The sequence below is a fragment of the Lipophrys pholis genome (genome assembly GCF_963383615.2).
Source record: "Lipophrys pholis genome assembly, chromosome: 17".
In the NCBI taxonomy this organism is placed as follows: domain Eukaryota; kingdom Metazoa; phylum Chordata; class Actinopteri; order Blenniiformes; family Blenniidae; genus Lipophrys; species Lipophrys pholis.
In genome coordinates, this window is record NC_137643.1 from 23,249,699 (window position 1) to 23,273,880 (window position 24,182).

The following is a 24,182-nucleotide window of genomic DNA, read 5'->3' on the forward strand; positions in this document are numbered from 1 at the left end:
AAATGATCTTACTTTTCTGTTTTAGTCTTAATTTATCTTAACTCAGTCGTAAAACATCCGAGAGATTTTTTTAGATTCTATTCAAACAATAAAGAATTGGATTTTGTTTCCATGACGATCAAACAGATGTTTACATTTGAATATTTAGATTTAAAAATGAGAGATTTGCTTCTTATGTCATCAAAATAATCCTGAGTAAAAAGTATTTAAATAGTGACTCCTGTGTGTGTGTGTGTGTGTGTATGATTAAATTGATATCCCGAAAGGCCGGCACACATTAGAGGATAATCGGGCCGATTTTAGTCCCGATCTCCCCCGGAGCATCAGGAGCACAGGCCCGGTCGTCAGACGTCTGCAAAAAAACTCGTGTCTGATTTTCCTGTGGGGCGTTAAGAAGCGATTGAGCCTGGTCCGAGACGCTTGGAAGGAGAGATCGGCGATAGTGAACATGTTCAATATTTGCGACAAGAAATCCTGTCGTGTGTGTTCTCCTGCGAGAGCAGCCGAGCAGCACGGTGTGTGACGTCACGTGTTCTGGCTGAAAGCAGCACTGTTGCTGCAGCCAGAGACTTGTTAATGCGTGACTTCACGAGATTATATGATATTAATTGGTGGGACAATAGAAGCGGACCTGAACGGCGTCGTGGTCACTCAGTCTCACTTCATTATTCCTTACTGCTCTTCTTTAACTTCATCGGTTTGCTGTTTGCCTGGTGTGAATGCATTTTGTGTTGGAATATTAAAGCCCGGTTTCCACAGTGCCCCTTGGTGCCGGTACGGGTCAGGTTGGAACCGGTTGTTGTGCGTTTCCACTGACTCAGAACCGTTACCAACCGGTACCATTGGGAACCATTTCTCGCTACCCCTCCACTTGGGGTACCAGGCACAATGTGCCGGATATGAGGGGGAGGAGCTTCAACACTGCCGTCTGCTCATTGGTCCGTGACGACCTGTTCTCCCAGCAAGCAGCCATTTCCAATCAGTTCTTCTGCAGCAATCAGGAAACTTTTTTGAAAATGTCCTCCCGTTATGGCGTCACATCCTGGATGATTACGCAACGATTCATAACCCCGCCTACATTTCAAACCAAAACCCGTGTAATGGAAACGCGGCACTGATATGGTCTGGTTACGAATAGCCGACCCCACCTGACCCGCACCGGTACCAAGGGGCACCGTGGAAACAAGGCTTATTTCCTCACTGTGACGGTAGAGTAGATGGGCGTTCCATAAATTCACGTTTCTGCAGTTCTGGCAGACGTGGCCATTACTACTCACCTCATTATTACAGATAAACTCTGGTGGGGCTAAACGGACTTGGGAACAAGTCAAGAACAAGAAAAGAAAATGTTCCTTCAACGCCCCAGTGACGAGGGCGGGAAACCAGCCAGTTCCGCCACTGCCTATATATAATGCTTGGTGGTTTGTGGTTTGCCGGATTGGAGCCTCTTGCAGGCTGGTCTTGGCCCACGGGCCTTATGTTTGAGCCACAGCAGCATGAGGCTGTCCGCTGTGTCAAGGGGTGTAAACAGTTAAAACCTCGCTCTTATCAGGTCTCCTTGTCCGAGGTTCCACTGTACACACATTTTGGACTGCTTTGCGCAAGCTGTGCGATATTCTTTTTTTTTAATTACTGTCCAAATGACGGCTGGAGCCTCGCTGCCTAAAACTGTGTCACAAACGCAAGTTTCATGCTTGGGCCATATTTGAGTATATTATTGGAATTTGCAGCGGGCCAATTAAAAATGAACCGCGAGGGGCGTGGTTTGGACACCCCCGGTATAGAGCTAGATGAATATTTGTAAGAATTATTTCTGATCTGGATCACAAGGAACTGTAACACGTAACCATGGCAACACAAAGTTACAGGGAGGATTACCCACAATCCTTTGCGCCGTCCGCCCTCAGGCCACAGCGGCTGCTGCAACACTAATTTTGTAGATATCTTATTAACATGCACACAAACAGACATATAAACGCGGCTGATTTTATAAACTCCTTGTTTATAAAACATTCATAACTTTTTTCGGAGGCTTTTTTTTCTTCAGTGGCCCTTAAACTCTTCCGTACATAACCTCTTTTCATTGATCAACGTATTGATTTGAAGACGTCATGAAGCACCGGGACGAAATTTCACGACGTCCACAGGCGGCAGTAGGGGTCTGAATCCGCGGTGTTTCTCGCTCCTCTGTCCGCTCATCAAGCCTCTTTCTGGGCGTGCTTCAGTCCGAGCAGGGCCGACCGAACACCCAGCGGGCGGCCATCGTGTCCCGGACGCCGCCGCGGGACTCCCGGGGGAGTTGAGTCCTGTTTCCGCCTCTTTTCCAGCCTCTTTCCGCCACTTCCGCCGTCAAACTCGGCCTCTGGCGTTACCATGGTAACACTCTCTGCGGGAGGGACACCGGGCACGCCCAGCGGGGGGGCGCGGCAACGCGCTCCGGGACATCCGAGAGTCGCCCGGTGCAGAGTGAGAAGCAGAGCCGCAGCACGGGTCGCTGGAGGCGGCCGCAGACGCCGAGACAGCCCGCGGTGAGTGCCCGCTCCACTCAGCACGGGTTTCCAGGTGTTTCCAGGTGTTTCCAAGAGATTGTCCTGGAGTTTTACTTTCTGACTCTTGGTAAATGAACAAAATCTCTTAAAGTTTAATTCGACCTCTAGAATTCTATAAAAGTCAAAGTGACACACCTGCTGTCCTTCATCGTGTGAAAGTACAAAAAAAATCCAACTGGTTTGTTTCTTATTCTTATTTAAGTATTTTCAATGTAAACTTTAGTTTTCAAGGGGACATTTAGTCATTTAATGTATTTTTTCATCTTTAAATAAAGGTGTGATGTTTTTTCTGAGTTTAATTTTATTTCCATTTGACTTGTTGCTTTTAATCCTTTTAAAACTCATTTAAAATCCTCCAGAAACAAACTCATCATAAAATCACTTAAAAGTTGAAAAACAAAAATCTCAAAATGAAAACTGAATCTTAAATTTAAAAAAGAGTTAGTGTTTATGTTGATGTTTACTATGTCTGGATCTGATGTGTGTGTGTGTGTGTGTGTGTGTGTGTTTGTGTGTGTGTGTGTGTGTGTGTGTGTGTGTGTGTGTGTGTGTGTGTGTGTGTGTGTGTGTGTGTGTGTGTGTGTGTGTGTGTGTGTGTGTGTGTGTGTGTGTGTGTGTGTGTGTGTGTTAAGGGTGTGAACACTGAGGAAGAGGAACTGAACCTCGTGGATGAAGATGATGGGTCGGTGAAGAGCGCCATGAGGTCAGAGTTTAAATAATCAGCTGAGAGATTTTCACAGTAAAGTAACTTTTGGCAGAAACACACCAGTAACTGATTACTTTGATATCTTAACAGTTACTGTTTGTCACAACTCCTCTTTACTCAGAGGAGTTGAGACACAGTCCTCCTTCAGATTCCATCCAGATTATAGAGCATCTTCCTCCACTAACTGATGTTATCTAGAACTTGTGTCTGGAGTCAGAGTCAGTTTGCTCACAGGATGTGAAATAATCCAGAAATGTCTGCTGACTCCTTCTTGTGTTGACAGTAAATCTCCAAGGCTTCAGAACTCTTCAGGTACGAATCCTTCTGCTCTGCTCCTCGACAACATCTGTAACATCCGTCACTTCCATCCTCACTCACTAAACTGTAACCCCCGTTAAAGCCAGGAAACCATCCAGTGTGTGTGACGGTGTGCTACAGGGTGTGACTGTGTTCTTCAATGTGTGTGGCGGTGTATTTCAGGGTGTGTGTGACGGTGTGTTTCAGTGTATGTGATGGTATGTTTCAATGTGTGTGACGGTGTATTTCAGGGTGTGTGTGACGGTGTGCTTCAATGGGTGTGTGTGATATGTGTGGCGGTGTAATTCAGTGTGTGAGAGATGGTGTTTTTCAGTGTACGCGTGTGTGTGACAGTATGTTTCAGTGTGTGTGACGGTGTATTCAAAGGTGTGTGTGATAGTGTGTTTCAGTGTTGTTGTGTGTAATGTGTGTGATGTGTGTGTGATGAGACGGTGTACTTCAGTGTATATGTGTGTGTGAGACTGTATTTCAGTGTATGTTTCAGTGTGTGGGACGGTGTATTTTAGGGTGTATGGCGGTGTATTTCAGTGTGTATGGCGGTGTATTTCAGGGGGTGTGATGTTGTGTTTCAGTAGGTGTGGCAGTGTGTTTCAGTGTGTATGGCGGTGTATTTCAGGGGGTGTGAAGTTGTTTCAGTGTGTATGGCGGTGTATTTCAGGGGCTGTGATGGTGTGTTTCAGTGTGTGTGGTGGTGTGTTTCAGTGTGTGTGGCAGTGTATTTCAGGGTGGTGTGTGATGGTGTGTTTCAGTGTGGGTGTATGTGATGTGTGTTTCAGTGTGTGTGGTGGTGTATTTCAGGCGGTGTGATGGTGTGTTTCAGTGTGTGTAGCAGTGTTTCAGTTTGTGTGGCGGTGTATTTCAGGGACTGTGATGGTGTGTTTCAGTGTGTGTGGCAGTGTATTTCAGGGTGGTGTGTGATGGTGTGTTTCAGTGTATGTGATGGTATGTTTCAATGTGTGTGACGGTGTATTCAAAGGTGTGTGTGATAGTGTGTTTCAGTGTTGTTGTGTGTGATGTGTGTGATGTGTGTGTGATGAGACGGTGTACTTCAGTGTATATGTGTGTGTGAGACTGTATTTCAGTGTATGTTTCAGTGTGTGGGACGGTGTATTTTAGGGTGTGTGTGATGGTGTGTTTCAGTGTGGGTGTGTGTGACGTGTGTTTCAGTGTGTGTGGCGGTGTATTTTAGGGTGTGTGTGATGGTGTGTTTCAGTGTGGGTGTGTGTGACGTGTGTTTCAGTGTGTGGGACGGTGTATTTTAGGGTGTGTGTGATGGTGTGTTTCAGTGTGGGTGTGTGTGACGTGTGTTTCAGTGTGTGTGGCGGTGTATTTCAGTGTGTATGGCGGCGTATTTCAGTGTGTATGGCGGTGTATTTCAGGGGGTGTGATGTTGTGTTTCAGTAGGTGTGGCAGTGTGTTTCAGTGTGTATGGCGGTGTATTTCAGGGGGTGTGAAGTTGTTTCAGTGTGTATGGCGGTGTATTTCAGTGTGTATGGCGGTGTATTTCAGGGGCTGTGATGGTGTGTTTCAGTGTGTGTGGCAGTGTGTTTCAGTGTGTATGGCGGTGTATTTCAGGGGGTGTGAAGTTGTTTCAGTGTGTATGGCGGTGTATTTCAGGGGCTGTGATGGTGTGTTTCAGTGTGTGTGGTGGTGTGTTTCAGTGTGTGTGGCAGTGTATTTCAGGGTGGTGTGTGATGGTGTGTTTCAGTGTGGGTGTATGTGATGTGTGTTTCAGTGTGTGTGGTGGTGTATTTCAGGCGGTGTGATGGTGTGTTTCAGTGTGTGTAGCAGTGTTTCAGTTTGTGTGGCGGTGTATTTCAGGGGGGGTGATATGTGTTTCAGTGTGTGTAGCAGTGTTTCAGTTTGTGTGGTGGTGTATGTCAGGGGTCTGATGTGTGTTTCAGTGTGTGTGGTGGTGTATTTCAGGGGCTGTGATGGTGTGTTTCAGTGTGTGTGGCAGTGTATTTCAGGGTGGTGTGTGATGGTGTGTTGCAGTGTGGGTGTATGTGATATGTGTTTCAGTTTGTGTGGTGGTGTATTTCAGGCGGTGTGATGATGTGTTTCAGTGTGTGTAGCAGTGTTTCAGTGTGTGTGGTGGTGTATTTCAGGGACTGTGATGGTGTGTTTCAGTGTGTGTGGCAGTGTATTTCAGGGTGGTGTGTGATGGTGTGTTGCAGTGTGGGTGTATGTGATATGTGTTTCAGTTTGTGTGGTGGTGTATTTCAGGGGGTGTGATGTGTGTTTCAGTGTGTGTAGCAGTGTATGTCAGGGGTCTGATGTTGTTTCAGTGTGTGTAGCAGTGTTTCAGTTTGTGTGGCGGTGTATTTCAGGGGGTGTGATGTGTGTTTCAGTGTGTGTGTGTGGCGGTGTAATACAGGGGGGGTGATGGTATGTTTCAGTGTGTGTGTGTGGCGGTGTAATACAGGGGGGGTGATGGTATGTTTCAGTGTGTGTGTGTGGCGGTGTAATACAGGGGGGGTGATGGTATGTTTCAGTGTGTGTGTGTGGCGGTGTAATACAGGGGGGGTGATGGTATGTTTCAGTGTGTGTGGCAGTGTTTTCAGGGTGTGTGGCAGTGTCTTTCAGGGGGTGTGATGTTGTTTCAGTGTGGGTGTAACGAGGTGTTTCAGTGTGTGTGTGTGTGTGACGGTGTGTTTTAGTGTGTGAAGCACTTAACGCATTTAAAGTCATTACTCGGTGACTTTGTCACATCATCCCGTCTGTTTTGGATTCTGAAGGTGTAAGTTTGGAAGTTGTGTCTGCAGGAGGAGGGTGGAGGAGGAGGAGCCGCCTGAGGAGGAGCTCCAGACCCAGCAGACCCACCAGCAGGTTCCAGGCCTCCAGCACCACAGAGTGAGAACAGCCTTCAGTGTGAAGCTCTGGGACGTTTAGTCTCCACGAGATTAACATGATAATCTGTGACTCTGCAGCTCGACTCGCTCGGCCCTGAAGAGGAGGAGCAGAGAGGAGGTGAGGACCTCCACAGGCCAAGTAACAAGCAACACGACAACAAGCGACACGACAACAAGCAACACGATAACAAGCAACGCAACAACACCATGAACCCCCACACCACCGCCAAACTTTACACTACAATCAGTCAAAGAAGAGCTGTAGACCTGGCAACCAAAGTACGGCTGGATTTATTGATCAGGTGATTGATCACGGCACCACGCTGGGATTCACTGAGCTCCCGAGAGACTCGTTCTTTCACTGATGTTTGTCGAAACCGTCTGCGTGACGAGGTGATTGAGCTGATGAACTCTGTAAATACAGAGTTTGGCAACAGGAAACTGAAACAAGGAGCGAGTGAAAGAGGTCTAGGCTTCAGGTGAACGTAGACTGACGTCTGTGTAGTGAACACGGAGGAACACAGGAAGCAGAGCAGAGTGAAGCTGCCGTCATTAAAGGGCCAGCAGCAGGGAAACGACAGCAGATGGATCAATAATGGGTTCATCAGCATACGGAAATACTTGACACTATTGTAGGACCCGATACACTTCCTGGTGGGACACCATGAGACAGGTGTCCCACACGGAAGTGGACCGGTGTAAGAACATCCTGCTGTCGACCAGAACAGGGGCTCCTGAACCAGAACAGACCCTCAGAGGGTCCCAGTCTTGTTGGCCTGTCCAGAAGTCTCATGGTTCAGAGTCAAAAGTCTTTTCCAGCCGTACGAGCCGTAGGACGTCACTGAGGAAGTGTCGCGTTGATGTGACGGCATCCTGAGAACAGACATGGCGAGTCTCCAGACCCAGAGAACTGCTACAGACTGTCCCCATCCTGGGACAGGTCTGACGGGTCTGTAGCAGTTCTCGCCCCTTGAAGAAGCCTGGTGGCGGCAGACGTCCAGTCCTGCTGGAACTCACTCGTTCAGAGAGATGGAGGAAACTCCTGGAGGAAGACGCTGCAGCGACGCTGACGCTATCGCATCCGCTGCAGCAGGTTTCTACAACCTGCAGTCAGAGACATAGCACACACGGCTGGGCGCTGCCTCTCTTATCAGAGGGGGGCCCTGCTGCACCCCCCCCCCCCCCCCCCCCCCCCCCACACACACACACACACACTACCACCACCACCCACCACCCCCCACCGCCACCTATCAGATGCCCCCGGCCCCCCTATCAGCTGCAGACACATTGGACTTGAGCTCAGCAGCAGACACAGAGCCGGTCGCTCTTGTTTTTGTGTCTCAGACTGTCACACCCTTCATGTCACATCACAGCTATTATTCTCTAACGCACGATAAAACATCCTTAATTATTGACGATGTACGAATTACCAATTTACACTGAAGTCTCAATCCGTCACTTATTTCGAACGTCCGGCAAATTCAAACATCCGAAGTGCTCCGTCAATCTGTCGATAAGTAACAGCAGAACAATATAATCAGGTTGCATAAAACGTGTGTGTGTGTGTGTGTGTGTGTGTGTGTGTGTGTGTGTGTGTGTGTGTGTGTGTGTGTGTGTGTGTGTGTGTGTGTGTGTGTGTGTGTGTGTGTGTGTGTGTGTGTGTTGAAATTGAAAAGGTATAAAAAAAGAATTATATATATATACATATATATTTATTTATTTTAAATTATAGTATGATTCGTATATCCGTCAGTCTGCTCCAGGGCAGCTGTGGCTACATATGTAGTTTACCACCATGGAGTCTGGACTGAATGAATAATACAATGTAAAGCATCTTTGAGTGTCCAGAAAAGCTCCATATAAAACCGATGGGTTACTATATGATAATGTATGATCTTAATTATGGAATGGTATTATACAAAATATGACAAATAAATACAGATACATTTGTTCTATCATATCATATTGTTGTATATCTATTTATCTTCATCAACACGTGATGTTTGACCTTTTCACAATTATATAGCCAATATACGTATATATACATACAGTATACCACATCTAAAGTCAGCATGTAGCACGTCTAAGATCCACATACAAGTTAATTGTGTGTGTGTGTGTGTGTGTGTGTGTGTGTGTGTGTGTGTGTGTGTGTGTGTGTGTGTGTGTGTGTGTGTGTGTGTGTTTCTGACGTAGTTTTTCTGTGTTTGGTCAACTTCCAGAAGATGAACTTCAGAGTCGAGAGTAAAACGTCTCCGAGGTCAACGAGTGACAGCGAGGACGGCGCTGGTTCGTAGACGTGTTGATGAAGAGATGATGATGGTGAGAAAAAGACGCCGTGAACGTTCGTCTCGTTGTGTTTTCAGGTGTGTTCAGCGATCGGCCAGTGAACAACAGTGACCAGAACGGTGACGCCAAACTGAGCCGAGCCTCGTCACTTTACCACGGACCGAGCAGCGGTAAGCACCGCATCCACTTCACAACATCACCACTTCTTCACAACATCACGTCATCACAATTTCACAACATCATCATATCACAACATCACGAGTTCATGACTTCATCACATCACATCATCACATAACTTCACAACTTCACCACTTCACAACACCACATCGCAACTTTATTACAACATCACATCACAACTTCACAACACCGCATTGAAACTTCATCAAACTTCACATCACAACATCACCACATCGCATCATATCGCAACTTCATCACAACTTCATCACAACTTCACATTACATCATCGTATCGCATCACAACTTCACATTACATCATCGTATCGCATCACAACTTCACAACATCACATCATGACATCATAACTTCACAAGATCATCTCATCACAACAATATCACAACTTCACAACTTCATCACAACTTTACATCACATCATCACAACATCATCACATCATCATCGTGACATCATGAAATCATCCTCATTATGAAGTCCTCATCACATCACATCAGTTTCACAACATCATCACATCACTTCATCACAACACAACATGATATCATCATCACATCACCACTTCATATCACATCATCATCATCGTCACATCATGACCTCATCATCATTATACTCATCATCACCACAAGTTGTATCCTCAATAGAAACGTCAGGAGCTCCTCTTTCCTCCATTCTCCTCTGTTCTGGTTCCATTCAGATCTTCTGAGATCAACCTTTCGGATCGGTACCTCGGGCCGGAACACCACCTGCAGAGGAGCGTACAGGTCAGGCCCACACCTTTGACCTTTGACCCGTACAGCCCAAGTTCCTCTAGTTTCTGTGGTGATGTAAAACTCTTTATCACACTGGGAGCTTGAATATTAAAGTAGCTGTCAGAACTTCACATCCTCCTCCTCCTCCTCCTCCTCCTCCTCCTCCTCCTCCTCCTCCTCCTCCACAGACCCACCAGGTGGCCCAACCAGACTGACGACGACGACTCTGAGGACAACGACGGAAACGCTGCTTACAGGTCAGAACATAGAAACTTTCACTTTACTTTTTTGATCGATACACATGAACTGATAATTTTAGATCGTGGCCATACCGCTTTGTGCATGCCCGGTCCCGTCAGATCTCAGAAGATAAGTGGGGTAGGGCCTGGTCAGTACCTGGATGGGAGACGGTGAGGGAACACCAGGAAGCCTGAGTGAATGCAGTAAGAAAGTGAGTGGTTGGTGGTGGTCGGAGGGGCCGACAGCACAGTTTGGCAGCCTCACCTCTGTCAGTCTGCCCCAGGGCAGCTGTGGCTACATCCTCAGCTTACCACCATCAAGTATGGAGTGAATGAATAATGCAATTGAAATGCAACTGAAAGTAATAAATCACTGGAAGTAATTTATGAAAAATTTTAATTATTAATGAAAGTAAAGTGTAATTTACTCATTAACAACTCCTAAACTAATTGAGTAATTACTTAAAGTTAATATATTATTGAAAATAATTTATTAATGAAAAATTAATTAATTTGATTAAATTCGTTATTTATTCATTAATAATAAAAGGGGCACCACCAGAATCTGGAAATAGCTAATACCAAATCAGTCTCATTTGGAAAAAGGTTTATTTAAGTTAGTTAAAATTTCTGTGTAAAATATAACAATCTTAAATAAAAGGGAAGGTGTGAGAGTCAAGCACAGACTTACAAACCAGTGATTTGTCAACAATAAATACACAATAATCACCAGGAATCGTTCAATTCAGCTATCAGGCGTTTATTATCAAAAATGTATTAATCCATAAATAATTCTGAAATCATTTCATAAATCAACACATCCAAGTAGCAAACGTCATCTAACACAGAGATCTAATCTACTAAACAGCAACACTATGTACAAAGAGTGTGGGTGTGTGTGTGTGTGTGGGGGGGGGGGGGGGTTTAGAGTGATGAGGGTGAATGGGTGTAATGACCTTGAATGTCCACCAGGTGGCAGCAGACGTTGGCAGGGCAATGTGAGTGGGTGTGGCAACCTCGAACGGACGCCAGAGCGAGGCAGATGTCGGGTTCAGTGTGGTGACCGTGACGACCACTAGGGGCGCGCGGTGGCACGCAGAGGGAGAGCGCAATGACTTGATGCGTCCACCAGGTGGACGTCAAGAGGGATTGAGATGACCCACGCGACCACTAGAGGCGTTTGGCTCGCTCTTTCTTGGGGCGCGGCGGTTGTTTAGCGACCAGATAAACAAGAAGCCCTGTGTGTGTCCTGCGTCTAGTTTGACGTGACTCTGTCATGGAGATGGGTGTGTTTTCGCGGGTCAGACTTTTAAACCTGTGCATCATGTTGAGGCACCCTGTGGTGCCAGGCTGCGTCTTACCCAATCTTCTTGGGCTGGTCTCAGGTTTCCAGACCATAGGTGTGGCGGAGTTGGTGGATCCCCCTGGTGGTGAGGTGCAGGGATGCAGCTTCCAGGGAGGGGTTGCCCAGGACCCCCTCGTGGGGGTCATGTGATAATGGCAAATTTTTCCAGTGCTGACCACGTTTCTTTGTTCTCAAAGAAACGTGCCCCCCCACCCCTTTGTCCGGAGGGGGGGAGCATGGAGGCCAGGCCTAACACAATGTAAGCGCTTTGAGTCTCCTTATAGACTAAAGATATAAACTATAGACTATAGAATATAGCGCTATATAAGAGTCATGCATTATTATTTATTAGATCAGAACTCACGAAAATCAAACAAGAGCTGATGTTTTACTGTTTAGTTCGTGTGTATGTGTGTGTGTGTGTGTGTGTGTGTGTGTGTGTGTGTGTGTGTGTGTGTGTGTGTGTGTGTGTGTGTTGCAGCTGTCGCCCTCTTGGTCTGCGTTCAGGAATCGTTCCCTCTCAGAAGTTGTCTAAAGAAGGACCAGCAGACATTGACCCGATGAACATCGACCGTTCTGTAAGTACACACTGTGGCCTCGTTTCCATGACAACGGTTAAAGGGAAAACATCATTCTTGTGTTTTCGTTTCTGAAAAGTTTCACGTTTACACAGCAACAATCGGAAAATGTCTGTTTCCATGGCAATAGCAGAAACTTTGAAAACGTTGTAACCACTAGTTAGTGCTGTTGTTTGCTTTTGTAATGAAACCACACACACACACATACACACACACACACACACACACACAGAATCCTAGGTAGCATGGTTTTTAATGCTTTTTAATGCTAATGCTATGCTGGTTAGCTTAGCTGATTAGCATGTGAGATGAGACCAGATCAGGGGCCCCTGGGTGATTTTCAGGTCACAGGTATTAGCCTAGCATGCTAGTTAGCATGATGACAAAGTTTGTTCAATTGAGCTGATATTTGGTGGGTGGCCTAAAAGGGGGGCTTGGGGCACGGATCACTAGCTAATTAGCTGGGTCCCGTACACCTTTGACCCCCCACCCACGGTTAGGGTTATGGGACCAACCCTAGCTGAAAGTGGCTTGCTTTGCTTTATCTAAACACCACCCCTCACCATCCATGCCCACTATAGATATTACTACTGGTAGTAGGGGGTATCGATCGGCAGCAGGAGGCAGGCACGACAAAATTTCCTCTGGAATTTTCTAGAACTCCTTCTCCTGCTCCTCAGGTGGGGTTTGACAGTATTGGAGGTCTAAGAGGTCACATCTCGGCTCTGAAGGAGATGGTGGTCTTTCCACTGCTTTACCCCGAAGTCTTTGATAACTTCAAGATTCAACCACCGAGGTGATCCACTTGGTCCTATATCAGGACTACACACACACACACACACACACACACACACACACACACACACACACACACACACACACACACACACTGAACTAACTTTGAATAACTTGCGTCTTTTTGCAGAGGATGTCTCTTCTACGGGCCTCCGGGGACGGGGAAGACGCTGGTCGCCCGTGCCCTCGCCAACGAGTGTAGCTACGGCAACAGGAGGGTTTCCTTCTTCATGAGGAAGGGTGCTGACTGCCTCAGCAAGTGGTTGGGCGAGTCGGAGTGGCAACTCAGGCTGCTGTTTGAGCAGGTAAGAGGTCACACCTGGTCACACCTGGTCACACCTGGTCACACCTGGTCACACCTGGTCACACCTGGTCACACCTATCCTTGTCTCTGTCGCTGTGTGTCCTTGTCTCTCTCTCTATGTCCTTGTCTCCCTCTCTGTGTCCTTGTCTCCCTCTCTGTGTCCTTGTCTCCCTCTCTGTGTCCTTGTGTCGCTCTCTGTGTCCTTCTCTCTGTCTCTGTGTCCCTCAGGCCTACCAGATGCGTCCCTCCATCATCTTCTTTGATGAGATTGACGGTCTGGCTCCGGTCCGTTCCAGTCGTCAGGATCAGATCCACAGGTGTGTTTCTTCTCAAACTGTGTGCGACGGCTCTGAGCCCGACACTTATTTTTGACCTCCCGCAGCTCCATTGTGTCCACGCTGCTGGCCCTGATGGACGGTCTGGACAGTCGGGGGGAAGTGGTGGTGATCGGAGCCACCAACCGGCTGGATTCCATCGACCCAGCTCTGCGACGACCCGGACGTTTCGACCGGGAGTTCCTGTTCGGACTGCCGGACCGAGAGGTGACTTTCAGTCTTTCATTCCATCTTTGTGACGTTTATTTCCTGTCTTTGGTCTGTGTGACATTGTTTACTTCCTGTCCTCGGTCTATGTGACATTGTTTACGTCCTGTCCGTGGTCTGTGTGACCTTGTTTACTTCCTGTCCTTGGTCTGTGTGACATTGTTTACTTCCTGTCCTTTTGTCTGTGTGACCTTGTTTACTTCCTGTCCTTGGTCTGTGTGACATTGTTTACTTCCTGTCCTTTTGTCTGTGTGACCTTGTTTACTTCCTGTCCTTGGTCTGTGTGACATTGTTTACTTCCTGTCCTTTTGTCTGTGTGACATTGTTTACTTCCTGTCCTTGGTCTGTGTGACGTTGTTTACTTCCCGTCCGTGGTCTGTGTGACATCGTTTACTTCCTGTCCTTGGTCTGTGTGACATTGTTTACTTCCTGTCCTCGGTCTGTGTGACATTGTTTATTTCCTGTCCTTGGTCTGTGTGACGTTGTTTACTTCCTGTCCTCGACGTAGTCTCGTAAAGAGATTCTGAAGATCTACACCCGGCAGTGGACACCTCGTCCATCGGAGGACTTCCTGGAGGAGCTCGCTGAGCGTTGTGTCGGTAAGAAGTCCTGGTGCAGCAGCCGATTTTAATCTGTGTATATTATCTTCATAGGATAAACTCTCGGGCCCGGTTTCACATTGAGGGATTAGATAAAACCAATACTAAACTAATCCGGTTTGAATTAATCCACACGCTCAATATACTGGAAATTACGGTACATTACAAATTAATTTATTATTTATTATTATTATTATTATTATTATTATTATTATTATTATTATTATTATTATTATTATTATTATTATTATTATTATTATTATTATTATTATTATTATTATCCAGTATCATTGATGTAATCAAGGTAATCCATTTTCATATCCATTGATGTGAAGTTAAACCTGCCTCAGACCAGGTTTAATTTAGGTCTTGATTTAGACCTGGATTAGTTCTAGTCTCCCTTCAAGAAAAGAGATTATTTAAATCAAGACCAGGACAAGTCTGAGACTATTTTAATCCACGTCTGAGAAAGCCATTTCAATAAATCCTGGTTTAAAATGTGATTTAGTCTAGAGCTAGGCTCTCATGGCGGTGTCCTTCAGGTTACTGCGGTGCTGACATCCGCGCCATGTGCACGGAGGCGGCGCTGTGTGCACTGCGGCGCCGTTACCCACAGATCTATGGCTCACCCCAGAAGCTATTGCTGGACATCTCCTCCATCACCGTCAGTGGTGAGGACTTTGCGGCGGCCATGATGAAGATGTTGCCGGCTTCCCGCCGCTCCAACACCTCTCCGGCCAAACCGCTGTCGGCAGTGGTCCACCCGCTGTTGGGAGATGCCCTGCGGGACGCCCTGCGGGCGTTGCAGCAGCTGTTTCCACACGCCGAACAGGGTATGAAGAGGACGATGGACCCAGGTGAGTTCATCTTCACCCCCACAGAGACGGGGACGCCGTCACACTCACGGACATTTTCATCTTCCTGTTAGATCTGACCTCCGGTGTCCATGATGTCGGCCTGATGTGTGCCGACAAGGGCGCCAATACCACGAGCATCTCAGAACCCAAAACCAGGAGCTTCCTGCAGTTCGCCAGGTGAGCCGCACGACACTTTAGTAGAAGGAAACACAACCTGTTGATATTTTGGGCATTTTTTCATACATAAAAAATATTTCTCTGTCTCTCCCTCTTTCTATCTCGCTCCCGCTGTCTGTCTGTCTCACTCTCTGTTGGTCTGTCTCCTTCTCTCTGTCTGTCTGTCTCTATGCTGACCCCTTATAGGAGCGCGGTCAAACAGCCGACATCTCACCGTCCCCGGATGCTCCTGGTTGGTCGTCCCGGTGCCGGTGAGACATCCCACATGGGTCCAGCCATCCTTCACGCTCTGGAGCGATTCTCTGTCCATAGTCTGGATTCTGCTGTGCTGTTTGGTGTCAGCAGCTCATCCCCAGAGGAAGTCTGTGCTCAGGTAAGAGTGCCGCAAATGTCGTCCTACACCCTGACAACAGTCGACCTACAACTCGACAACACTCAGCCTACATCCCTGACAACTATACTCCACCCAGACAACTGTCCTACACCCTGAAAACAGTCGTCCTACACCCAGACAACAACCAAGCTACACTCCTGCAGCCTCAATGGATATCACATCGTTAAAAGTTGTGTGTCCCGAGGTAATGTGGATCTTGTCCCTGGACAGATGTTCTTGGAGGCCAGACGGACATCTCCCAGCGTCCTCTACGTCCCCCACATCCAGCAGTGGTGGGTCACGTTAGGTCCGGCTCTGAGGGCCTCCTTCCTCAGCCTGCTGGACAGCATCCCGTCCTTCTCCCCGGTCCTGCTCCTCGCCACCTGCTGCGTCCCCCATGAGGACTTGGACCTCGAGGTGAGGACCCAGCCTGCAAGGAACCTGAAAACCTACAGAATGAACCATGGTCACAAGCCTCCTGTCACTTTTTAAAACTGCTGGGTTCTTCTGTGTTCTGCTGGGTTCTGCTCGGATTATAACAAAGGTGAAGTGACAGAATACGTGTGGAGAAAGCAGCAGATGGTGACTTGGACTCGATGTGTGTCAGATCCAGGGTCTATTCCGGGAGGAGTACGGAGAGGTCTACACGCTCGGGGTTCCGTCCCCGAAAGAGCGCACCGAGTTCTTCCAGGACCTCCTCCTGAAGCAGGTGGCTGAGCCCCCCCCAAAAAGGAAGTCCGGTTCGTCTCTACTCCTCCCAGCGGGTCTGATCCAGACTGGACCTCCTGCTAACATCTCCTCCTCCCACCCCTCAGAGACCCGGGTCCTGGAGGTCCTCCCCCTGGCACCCCCGCCTCGCCAGCTGTCGCAGCAGGAGCGCCTCCGTGTGGAGCAGATGGAGCAGACCGTGCTGCGAGAGCTTCGCCTCTTCCTCCGCAATGTGACGGAGCGCCTAAGTCTGGACCGGCGCTTCAGAGCCTTCAGCCAGCTGGAGGAGGTGGGGTGGGGGGGTCATTTGCTTTCTGCAACTGGATGAGAAGAAATTATTGGTCCATGTGGAGAGAGTAAAATCTGTCATCCCCTCCCCCCCTCCAGGACTCCCTCCAGCTGATCAAGAACCCCATGGATCTCTCCACACTGCTGACCAACATCGATGAGCACAAGTACACGACTGTGAGAGAGTTCATGTCGGACGCGGACCTGATCTGGAAGAACGTTCTGGAGTACAACCTGGACAACGATGCCCTGGGTGACACACACACACACACACACACACACACACACACACACACACACACACACACACACACACACACACACACACACACACACACACACACACACACACACACACACACACACACACACACACACACTCAGCACAGCTGAACATTATTTACTTGAAGGAAGATGCTCTACAATCTGGCTGTTAGCTCTTCAAAAGAGAAGCTAACTGTTTAGCATGCCAATGCTAATCACAGCTACTGGAGAAACAGGCTTCCTGTCGGGTGGAGTTAGTTTAGATTAACGAGGCTCCTTCTCCAGTACACTGGAGAAACCGTCCTTGACCTAATGCTAAAGCTAATATGTGAGTAGAGACCGCGACTTAATGAGTCTTCAGCTCCAAGTTTCATCAGAACTCCAGACTGAAACGTTCTTCCAGCTGTGAGGAGAAGATCATCTTTAGCTTTTAGAGCCTTCTGGAACAACCTCTGGCTGTTTCTGTGTATCTGCTCCAGATCGAAATGTCAGACACCAAGCGTGTGCCCTGAGGGACGCCGTCCGAGCTATCATCAGAGACGAGCTGGACCAGGACTTAGAGAGACTGTGTGAAGAGCTCAGAGAGGCCCGATCCAAGAGAGGTGAACCTGGTTCCAGACCAAGCTGCTTTCCTCCACTCACCACTCCATCTCCTGGAGAACCTCCTCTGTTCTCCTCCTCACATCTAAGCCTCGTTTCCACAGTGCCCCTTGGTGCCGGTACGGGTCAGGTCGGAACCGGTTGTTGTGCGTTTCCACTGACTCAGAACCGTTACCAACCGGTACCATTGGTAACCATTTCTTGCTACCCCTCCACTTGGGGTACCAGGCACAATGTGCCGGATATGAGGGGGAGGAGCTTCAACACTGCCGTCTGCTCATTGGTCCGTGACGACCGCTGTTCTCCCAGCAAGCAGCCATTTCCAATCAGTTCTTCTGCAGCAATCAGGTCACTTTTTTGAAAATGTCCTCCCGTTATGGCGTCACATCCTACGTGATTACACAACCGTTCATAACCCCGCCTACATTTCAAACCGAACCCCGTGTAATGGAAACGTGGCACTGATATGGGTCTGGTTACAGATAGCAGACCCCACCCGACCCCGGCACCGGCATCAAGGGGCACTGTGGAAACGAAGCTTTAGAGAACATATGTTGTGTAGCTGTACAGGATGAAGAGTCTGGTTTCTTCTCCTAATGGGTCAAAGTTCAAAACGTCTTTTTCCTTCAGGTCACGCGTTACAAGAAGAATCTTACAGATTCTCCAGAAGAAACCATCACGGATCCCAGCGTGAGACACACACACACACACACACACACACACACACACACACACACACACACACACACACACACACACACACACACACACACAATCAGAGGTTCTCTTCTTCTTCTGTTTAAATATTTAACCTGTTAAGAACCTTCGGATCAAATGAAGAGAAAGTGAAGCTTCAGGACTGGAAAAAAAGAGGTTCACCTGACCTCTGACCTCCTCCTCCTCCACCTCTTCTCCATTTCCCCTCTTCCTCTTTCTCACTCATTCATCCAGTACGGAAGAAAAAACGTAGGAAGTCCAAGTGGAGCACCGGCGTCCTCCCCAGACCCAAGAAGAAGAAAACCCCTGCTCCCCCCTCCCCCCCGACCTCCTGCTCCTCCCTCACCTCCTCCTCTGAGCTGAGTGCCTCTGGGAGCTCAGACAGCAGCGACGGGGAGGAGAGCCAGTCGGCGACCGCGGTCAATGGCCACGACTGTGATGTGAACGACATTTCCGGAGCCCGGAGCCGAGTTCTGATGAACGGGTATCACCGCCCCAAAGACCCCGCAAGGACGCTGCAGCTCCGCCTCCGCAACAGGACCCCCAACACAGGTCTGTATCGCCAAGAACAACTAGGTGCTGGTTTGGTGCCGGTGCTTAAGGCCCCTGCAGACTCCCATAAGAACCCATAAGAACAAGATGAAAAGTTGGGCCGTGACGTTTTTCGCCAGGAGAGTTCACACTGCGTGAAGAAGCAGTAGAACTCATAGGCCACACCCCCTCACAGCAGGCACACGTCTGTGAAGCAACGTTTTAACTTTTCAACGGTGCAGCTTATTTCTTGCTTCCAATGTTTTCAGAAATACATTTCGCTGAACTGTTTCGGTAATAAAAAAGTTTTTGTCTGAGCCGCCATGTTGGTCCATTTTTACCTGCAGGAGCTGACAGCTTTTAGCGATGCGTTCAGGTGCATCACGTAAATCTGCGGTCCAACATGCTAACGAGCTGTACAGTAGCGAGGTTACCAGCTAAACATGATTTAAACATGACTGATGGTCATTATCGAGCTGGAGAGTGCACGCGCAGCACACGGCAGTGCGGCACCGACATACTTCGGCCTGGATGGTTGGCACAGCCGAACCAAATTTCGTCATGACGTCATTTTGTTCAAGCAGGTCCCCAGAGTGCTGAACTTTCTTCTTGTTCTTATGGAGTATGAATCGGCCTTAAGTTGGTTCAAGTCTGGCTTCTCCTGAGAACTGGTTGCTTTTCCATCGTCAAGGAGCAGAGTGAGAGCCACATCTCGGTGGCACCGTGAAACGTCTGGGCCCGGTTGTTCCAAACTCGGTTATCTTTTAACCTGCCGCTAAATACATTTATCCGACCGTTAACTTTAACAGCGCTGATATCTTGTTCAAAATTCGGTTAACTTTAACCAGGTGTTATCTTGACGTTAAAGTTAACACACCTTGGGACCTCCGCTAACTATTTACCAGTGGTTAACTCTCACCATGGCGTTCACTGGCAGCGCTGCGTTCATGATACCAGTTCAACAAAGGAAGGACAGGGTGGAGCGAGGACTGAACTTTGATATAAGTCAATACTGGAATGAAGAGTTACGCCTCTACGGAGCCCCGGAGTGGCCATAGAGAAAATAATAATAATAATGTGTGGGAGTGAGATCATTAGTAACCTCAAATTAATAACTGGAGACACCGAGTTACTATCTCGTTCCCTTGTATTCTTCATTTTCATCAATGTCGCCTCCATCCCGTCATATTTGCTGTTATGGAGCTTTGAGATCAAATGATACTGACCACATTAGATCTTGGTGTTTTCTAACTAAACCATGTGAAATACAGACGTGTTAAACTCACCTTGGTCCAAAAAGAGAGGATCTAATTCTCATGTCTCTTTACCGTAAATAAATGAGCTTGGGGCTTATTTTTTCCAACATTTGGGCATTACATTGGGAATTTCTGCTCCTGTCACTTTAATTCTGGACGTGTCTGAATCAAATGCTTCAACATGGAGAAGAATGGAGGTGTAGAATGATAGAACGCTGCTCTACAGCCATTTCCATGGCAACCTAGGTAAACACTCTGATGAAAGTTCTCTTTCACATGAAGCCGTTAAAAGGCTCATTTTATGGCTAAAGAAATCCAAGCTTTCATTTCCAGTAGTTTGTAGTTTGTTTTTTTAATTGCCGATGAACCAAAAGTCTGGCTTCATTATAAAGAAGTTCTGTGGGGCGTCTCATAGCGGAGCGCAGCCTCATGCAGACCTCAGCCTGCGGTCATAACGCGATGCAAGACACGGAAGTGAAGTCAGTTACAATGAAAAGCTTGAAAAAAAACACAATGGAAAACTGGTTATAAATTCTAGATCCTTGGCAGCTGACCGTGTGACAGCACAACACCGGCTCCATCATCACTGCAATATTATTTGAGGTAATTAATCCGTGGCCACAAGTAAAGAATCTCGCGGCCACATGTTAAATTATCTCGTTCCTTCGCTTTATTAATTTGAGGTAACGACTTATTATCTCGTTCCCACTCGTTATTATTATTTTTCTCGAAGGCCACTCCGGGGCTACGTACAGTCCACTTTCTATAGCGTTCTCTCGGGTCAAAATGTTATAAAAAAGATGAGGCAACGTGACGCCTCGTCTGATCCTCCAGCTCAGTTTTCATCTTCCACTTTAACATCCTGGCAGCAGCGTAGTTCGTCATGGTTTATGGTAGTTTAATAGAGCAGATAAAAACACTGTGCTGCCTCCGCCACTATGTAATTTTCAGTAACCGGTAATGCTAAAGACAAAACACGGAAGAACGGAGACTTGGAAGTGGGCGGAGTCTTGGGCGGAGCCTTGGGCGGAGTCATCCCGTTAGCTAACGTCGCTGTCAAAGTTAACAGTGAGGTTATCACTGTTAACTCTGACAGCGATGTTAGCTAACGGGATGACTAACCATGTTTTGAACAACGCATATTTAACGGTCGATTAGCTAACAGCTGGTTAAAGATTTAACCGGCGGTTAGGGCTTAACCAGTGGTTAAAATAACCGAGTTTAGAACAACCAGGCCCAGTACGACACTGTAACACACCAGTACGTTACTGCGTTCACTGTATCGAACGCTAAAATCCTTATAAAAATGAACATCATGTACAACGCCACCGTGGCTCACTGGTGAAATGATTTCGAGGAGACTCGAGTCGAGACACAGTCCAGCGTCAAATCTTTCGAAATACGTTTAGTTTGTTCTAAAAACACAGTTTGTTTATTCTCTTTTCCACCCTGTGTACAAGCTGTTTACCCAACAATGCTCTAGTCTTTTCTAACTAGTCAGTCTAATTGAGGAGCTGGTGGAGACTCCACCGGTGGAGGCTCTGCTGGTGGAGGCTCTGCTGGTGGAGGCTCCGCTGGTGGAGATTCCACCGGTGGAGGCTCTGCTGGTGGAGACTCCGATGGTTTCCTGCTGGAGCCTGCGGGACTTCCTCAAACAGCTGCTTGTCTCTTCGGCTGCAGACCAGGTCCTGGTCCAGGTCTGGGCCTCAGTCCACTGCTGCTTTCACTTTGCTTCCAGAGCCAATTAAAATATGCGCCTCCAGCAGCTGACGTGTCGGAGCGTCGCTCTGGACCAGCAGACTTGATGCTCGCCAAGCAGCAGTTAGAGAGTCTGCAGCCGGAAACACAAACACCTGCTGCGTGCTCTGGCTTGGAACCAGACCTGGAACCAGACCTGGAACTGGACCTGGAACCGGTCCTGGAACCAGTTCAGTGAAAAAGGGGCAACTGTGGAGCTATCTGTCTGCCTGTCCTGCCCAGCTAACTGCCTCACTCACTGCCTTGCTAACTGCCTGACCCCCGCTAACTGCCCCGCCCGCTGACAGCTTCAACAGTAGGAACCACAAAGTCTCACTTTTGACCCCCCCCCCCCCAAAACACACACTCCCACCAGAGAGAACTGGAGCAGCTTTTGGGGAGCAGGTCCACAGAGGAATGAACTCCCAGGAGAAAGACAAGACTGAATGCCCCCTGCTGGTGGACCGCAACAAGCTGAGGGTCAGACACACACACACACACACACACACACACACACACACACACACACACACACACACACACACACACAGACACACACATGCGTGCACTGAAGCTCCTTATCTACACCCTGTACATTACGATAAAGAGGAGTATCCGGATTATTCAACTTTAAAGAAATAAATTAACACATACACAATATAGATGATGATGATGATGATGATGAAGGTGTGTTTGTTTGTAATGATGATGATAAAGGTGTGTCTCCAGGAGCTGCTGACTCGAGCTGTGACTCAGACTGAAGGTTTGGAGGTTGAACCTCTGGAGAAACTTTACGCCCTTCTGGCCCAGTGTATCTACAGACACCGAGAGGAGCACGACAAGACGGCACTTGTACAGGTACACACAAATACACAACGCACACACATACACACAGAGCCATGAGACACTGCCACCTGGTGGTCTGTGTGTGTGTTTTTATGTCTGTGTGTAGTTGTTGACAGTGTGTAGTTGTTGACAGTGTGTGATTGTTGACAGTGTGTGTCCTCTGTGTGTTCCAGGAGTTGAAGATGGAGATCGACTGTTTCCTCTGATTCTTTGAACATCAAAGTTAATAAAACTTTGGTTAGCCACAGGTTTTTCAGATGTTTACACTCTGTTGATTTCTTCTGTTTATTCCCCAAAAAATGTCTTGACTGGTTATTCAATTCAATTCAACTTTATTTATATAGCACCAAATTCAACAAAGTCATTTCTGAGCAGGTTTACAGAGAAAACCAGTAGATCCACACAAGCATGTCTAGGGGATGGAGAAATGGAAAAAAAATCCCATTTTTTTAGGAAGAAACCTGCAGAACCGATTTATTTATTGACAGGTTATTTATTGACTATTTAAAGGCTGTTTATTTGTGGAGAATTGATTGACTGGTTGTTTTGAATCACAATGGTATATTGTTCAGTGTTGTTTGATGGTGCAGTGTTTTAATAAAGTTGATTTTTAAGTGATTTGTTTTTACATTTTTTCTTGACGTGAATCAAATTTCCTCTCTCCCATTTCAACTTTTCTCCAGTTCAAAAGGTCAAAGATCACACATTTATTTTGATGTTTGTGCTTCTGTCTGGTGTGTTTTCTGTTCTTTCTGTTTCTACGCTTTGTTGCATGTTTTTTTGTCTTTTTGACCTCTCTTCAGTCTCTCTGGGACACTTTGTCCCCGGGACACTGTTTGTGACTGGAACGTGTTGCGTAACTCGATTCAGCACGCGCTGTCTCGGCCTACTTTCACTGGTGGTGACGTCATGACGTACACCAAAGAACCTCCTGCTCCCGACGTCAAATAAATAAAATACACGTGAGAAAATTATGGAATCACGTAGACTGACGTTTCCTACGGCCACTGAAGAAAAATATATATTCGGAAGCTAAAAAACCCCCCCAAAAAACACTCGTGCACTTCAGAAATAAAGTCGAAAACTTAAGTCAAGATTTTTTTTCGGAGTTAAAAAACAACAACAAAAAAAACCTTTGCACTTCATAAAAAGTAGAAAATCAAAGTTGAGATTTTTTTTTCACGGAGAAATAAAAAGTTTTTTGTTTTTTTACAAAGTCCGTCCATCCACATGTCAGCGCGTGTGACTGCTTCAAAATGCATTGCAGGTGGTTTAATGAAGTGGTGAAACGATGCTTCAGAACAGGATTTAGCTCATAAACACGGTGGAGTTACCAGAATTAGGACTTAAGAGACAGACCAGCCTGCAGCCTTGTTCTGTCGTGGACGTTCGTCGACTATGAAGGACAAAGACACGGATCCCGGGGTGCTTATAAAATGTGTTGTTATTAATCAAGGAAATCCTGTGTAAAATCACATGTCCATTTACAGTAAGCAACCCGATATAGTCCGAATTAAGTGACTTAATGTGACTTCGCATCCACGGGCAAATGACAGAAATCTGTTTTTTGAATTTCCACTTTTTCTAAGTTCCATGAAGGTTTTGCGTTTTATTTTTTTTACCTCCGGAAAAAAAAATCTCTACTTTAATTTTCGACTTTTTTTCTGAAGTCATGAGGTTTGTTTTTTTTTTAACCTCCGAAATTTTTTTTCTTTAGTGGCCCTAATACTCTTCCGTACGTTTCCAGATCACAGAAGAGCCTCCAAACTAAAAGCGT

General features: G+C 47.1%; 1 protein-coding gene across 1 annotated transcript; it reads left to right on the top strand.

Moving 5' to 3' along the window:
• Positions 1–2,444: 2,444 nt before the first annotated feature.
• LOC308123073 (ATPase family AAA domain-containing protein 2-like) lies at positions 2,445–23,023 on the top strand. The gene is made up of 28 exons (XM_080485332.1): positions 2,445–2,528; positions 3,182–3,252; positions 3,539–3,567; positions 6,339–6,426; positions 6,504–6,543; positions 8,648–8,714; positions 8,792–8,884; positions 9,595–9,661; positions 9,838–9,906; positions 11,715–11,811; positions 12,492–12,607; positions 12,737–12,911; positions 13,139–13,227; positions 13,293–13,452; positions 13,961–14,051; positions 14,594–14,908; positions 14,980–15,085; positions 15,272–15,458; positions 15,690–15,875; positions 16,066–16,198; positions 16,274–16,455; positions 16,554–16,707; positions 17,198–17,320; positions 17,949–18,008; positions 18,270–18,587; positions 21,936–22,039; positions 22,289–22,417; positions 22,579–23,023. Exons 2-28 carry the CDS (start codon positions 3,248–3,250, stop codon positions 22,609–22,611), a joined length of 3,216 nt encoding a protein of 1,071 aa, XP_080341458.1. The 5' UTR covers positions 2,445–2,528; positions 3,182–3,247; the 3' UTR covers positions 22,612–23,023.
• The last annotated feature ends 1,159 nt before the right edge of the window (positions 23,024–24,182 follow it).